Source organism: Rhinopithecus bieti, unplaced genomic scaffold (assembly GCF_001698545.2).
Source record: "Rhinopithecus bieti isolate Rb0 unplaced genomic scaffold, ASM169854v2 scaffold_49038, whole genome shotgun sequence".
In the NCBI taxonomy this organism is placed as follows: domain Eukaryota; kingdom Metazoa; phylum Chordata; class Mammalia; order Primates; family Cercopithecidae; genus Rhinopithecus; species Rhinopithecus bieti.
The window spans coordinates 1-3,789 of record NW_016819222.1 but is presented as its reverse complement, the minus strand read 5'-3'; the positions used below and the strand labels follow the sequence as shown (position 1 = coordinate 3,789).

Sequence of the window (3,789 nt, the reverse complement as noted above, 5' to 3'; positions counted from 1 at the left end):
CCCCCTTCTCAGTCCCCTCCCCTTCTCCATGTCGGCTCGGAACAGATTCGCCTCCATGTGTCTCTGCGTGGTACGTGCCGCGATATGGGCTCCGGCCCCGCTCCCCTCTTCCCGGACCCCCGCAAATATCAGGGTGCAAGCTTCAAGCGCTGTCGCTCTTCCTTCTGCTTGGTGCGGGGTCTCTGGGTTGCAACTTCTTGAGGACAGGCGCTGTGGGTCGCCCCTCTTATCATTCACTTTGACTCACACCCCTATGTTTTGGGGGTGCAAGCCTCGGTTCCAGGTCATTCTGTGCAACTGGGGCTCCGGTGAGGAGGGGGCCAAAGGGGAAGGAACAACAGCGACTCCGTCCGTGACCCCCATTCCCCGGGCCTTTTACTTGTCTTAAGCCCTAATATATTGGGGGTGCAGACATGTCCCAGTAGCATCTGAGTTGTCGTGGGTTAGGGCCCTGAGTCCCAGTAGGATAAAGGGGGGGTCCTCCTTTCCCGTCCTACTTTAATTGCCCTGTAATCCAGGACTGAGAGGTGCTGATCCGCCACCTCCCCAGCCCCCAGTATGCAGTTTCAGAATTACTCTCCCCACCCCGACCCCTCCAGACGTTTCCCCGCCCCCCACATGTACGTCGAAAATTTCCAGAGACTGAACCTAGTCCCTAACCTCTTCCAGCCACATTCTGGAAACCCTGGTACCCATTTCTTGTTCCCCATTTTCCCCATGTTGCCTCCCAATCCTGAGGAGCCTTTTCCTGGGTGCCAGACACCACCCTCCCTCCATGGGGGTGGGGCAGGGAGAGATACTGGGGGCTCGCTGAGCTATAAGTTTACCTTCATTTCCTCCCTAGAATAAAAGATGAAATGGCCCTCCTCATGTTTCCATTTTCTTTGGGTGCACGCTGACATTTCCTCCTCAGATTCAGGAATTTTCTCTCTGAGGTGGAGTGAAGATGGAGGGGCACTGGACTCAAACCCTCCCCCAGACTCCAAAACTTGGAGCTTTGGTCCTAATTTACCTTGCAGGGAACTGGAGGCCTTGTGAAGAAAGAGTGGGTAGCAGAGAGTGGCTTCCACCCCTTCCCCCAGGTCTCTTCAATTCTGGGGCTTGCCCCTCAGCTTGTGCACTGCCCAGGTAGAGGACCACCTTCTCAGGATGTGGAATGAACAGTCTCTGTCGATTCATAGAACTCCTTTATTCAAGACAGCTTAGCCTTGGAGCAGGGCTATTTTGTGTGTTCTATTTTCCTTCTCTACTTTTTGTGCCCATCGGATTGAAATCTGGAGTTCAGGATTCCTTCTCCAAGTCTGTGGCCCAGAGAATAGACTCAATCTTGCTAAGCCCCTGTTTTCCTTCTTTAAGACTCTTTAAATATATCAGGATGCTTCTTGATTCGCGTTGTCTCTGTCTTCTGGGTTTGAGAGTTTTCGTGCTGACAGGACCACTTCCCTTCTCCCATTCTTTTATTGTACCCTTACTCTACAGCCAGAGTTGTGTTATATTCTCAGCCTTGATTCATCATCCTTAACATTTTCAGAATCATACTCTAGGATTGGCCATTGACCTTGATAAGCTTCCTCCCGTTTGATCTCGCAGCTGCTGCCTTCTAAGTATTAGGGCACTCTCAGCCTCTCAGAAACTTTTGGGAGGGAAATTCTGCTCTCTCTCTCTTTTTTGTTTTGGAGATGGAGTCTCGCTCTGTCGCCAGGCTGGAGTGCAGTGGCATGATCTCGGCTCACTGCAACCTCCGCTTCCCAGGTTCAAGCGATTCTCCTGCCTCAGCCTCCCATGTAGCTGGGATTACAGCCATGCGCCACCACGCCCAGCTAATTTTTGTATTTTTAGTAGAGATGGGGTTTCACCATGTTGGCCAGGCTGGTCTCTGACCTCAGGTGATCTACCCACCTCGGCATCCCAAAGTGTTGGGATTACAGGCATCAGCCTCTGCTCCTGGCCTCTCTGTCTTTTTGAGACAGGGTCTTTCTCTGTCGCCCAGGCTGGAGTGCAGTGGTGTGATCATGGCTCACTGCAGCCTCCACCTCTTGGGCTCAAGCAATCCTCCCACCTCAGGTTCCTTAGTAGTTGGTACTACAGGTGTGCATCACCATGCCTGGCTCATTTTTGTATTTTTTTGTAGACGGGGTTTCACCGTGTTGCCCAGGCTGGTCTCCAACTCCTGGGCTCAAGCAGTCTGCCCGCCTCAGCCTCCCAAAGTGCTGGGATTACCGTGCCTTCTCTTTTTACCCATGTGTGCTTAGCGGTGCATTCTGTCTTCTTCAGTCCTTGAGGGAACCCTGCATATGATACCTTCCCCTTCCTGAACCTGAAGCTTGGAGGGTCTGTCTCTGTAGAGGCATGTTCCAGAGGAGAGGAGCAGGAGAGGGCAGAGGCGGACGTGGAATGGCCCAGGCAGAATTGCTGTCTTCTTCTGCTGTCTCCATCTGCCCTTTTCCTCCTTCTCTGGCCCCCAGTTAATCTCATTTTACTGTTGTCCCTATTAAGCTAGCACAGGAGGCCCTTGGGATGGCAGCAGATTAACTGGGCAGGGAGTCAGGGGCCATGTTGGACCTTTCACCCCAAAAGACCAGAGGGAGACCAGGAATTCACTCTGAGGCTCAGCATGCTACCCTCCTCCCCAACCAGGGAGGCTGGCACCCATTCTTGCCCCTGTCCTGAGCCCTGCTGTCTCTCTTCTTACCCTTCCTCCCCCAGCCCACGCCCTTCTAGCATATCCGGATTAGCTGGCTGGACTGTGGGCTGTTGTAGGGGTAGGGCCAGACTCCCAGGGCCCCTCTGTTGACTGCTTGGAAACCAGCAAGGGCAGTAAACTGGACAGGCTTAGCCTTGTCCTATCTCGGGGGCTGATGCCAAGTACCTTCTGGTGGAAGGGGCTGACTTCAGTCTTTGCCTAAGGAGTGCAAGGTAAAGGAGAGCCAATCACCTGTGGGGTGGAGGCTGCAATGGGGAGACTGAGGCCATGGAGGTGCGGTATGGGGAGGATGCCATGCAGAGTAGGAGCAGCCAGAGGGGTAGGGGAGGGGAAGCTAGAACAAGAGTGAGTCTGAGATGGTGAGAGAAGCAAGAAAGTTGGGAACTGGATGCAGAGAATGGAGGTATGAGTGTCAGGAGCTAGAGCTCTGAGAAGCTGGAGGGACCCGAAGATGAAGGTGGCAGGGAAAGGGGTGAAGACACAGATGCCAGAGGGGCTATGCCCGCCAGAAGGCCGGTGTCCCTGGATGTGAGGAGTAGGAGTTGGGGGATGGGATTAGGACCTGGGATTGATTGGGACCTGGAATTGATGAGAGGTGCTGAGGCCCTGGCGGGAGAGGGGGCTGTCGGGAGAGTGGAGAGAGGGGAGCCAATGGGCTAGAGGAGAGGGAGGGGGAGGAGCTGGTCAGGCCCCAAGGCCTTCCGCACTGTACTGGCTGGGGGAAGTGGACGCGGCCAGGGCGGCCAGCCTGGAGCCTGAGGCACCCGGCCGGCCCCAGTGACACCTCCGTTCCCATCCCCAGAAATACCGCTACCAAGATGAAGACACGCCCCCTCTGGAGCACAGCCCGGCCCACCTCCCCAACCAGGTAAACGCCCCCGAGCTGGTGCACGTGGCGGAGAGGAACTTGTCCCACCTCGAGGCTGGCCACGGGGTCGTGGGCCACGCCCACCTCTCCCCCTTCAAGGTAGGAGACCCTGGTGGCCCCCTCCCCAGTGCGGCCCTCGGAGCCTCGGAGCTGCAGCAATCCCCAAGGGCCGGTAGGGTGAGAGAGAGCCGTGGGGGGGTGGGGGGTATGCTGGAAC

At 55.7% G+C, this 3,789-nt stretch overlaps 1 protein-coding gene across 1 annotated transcript in view; it reads left to right on the top strand.

The window, feature by feature from the left end:
* LOC108519609 (disks large homolog 2-like) overlaps positions 1-3,781 on the top strand; it is a gene marked incomplete at its 3' end in the record, with an annotated part of 9,470 nt that extends 5,689 nt beyond the window's left edge. The window contains exon 2 of the mRNA XM_017858753.1: positions 3,507-3,781. Within this exon, the coding sequence (XP_017714242.1) occupies positions 3,507-3,781 (275 nt within the window). The remainder of the gene's footprint in view (positions 1-3,506) is intronic.
* Between the last annotated feature and the right edge of the window lie 8 nt (positions 3,782-3,789).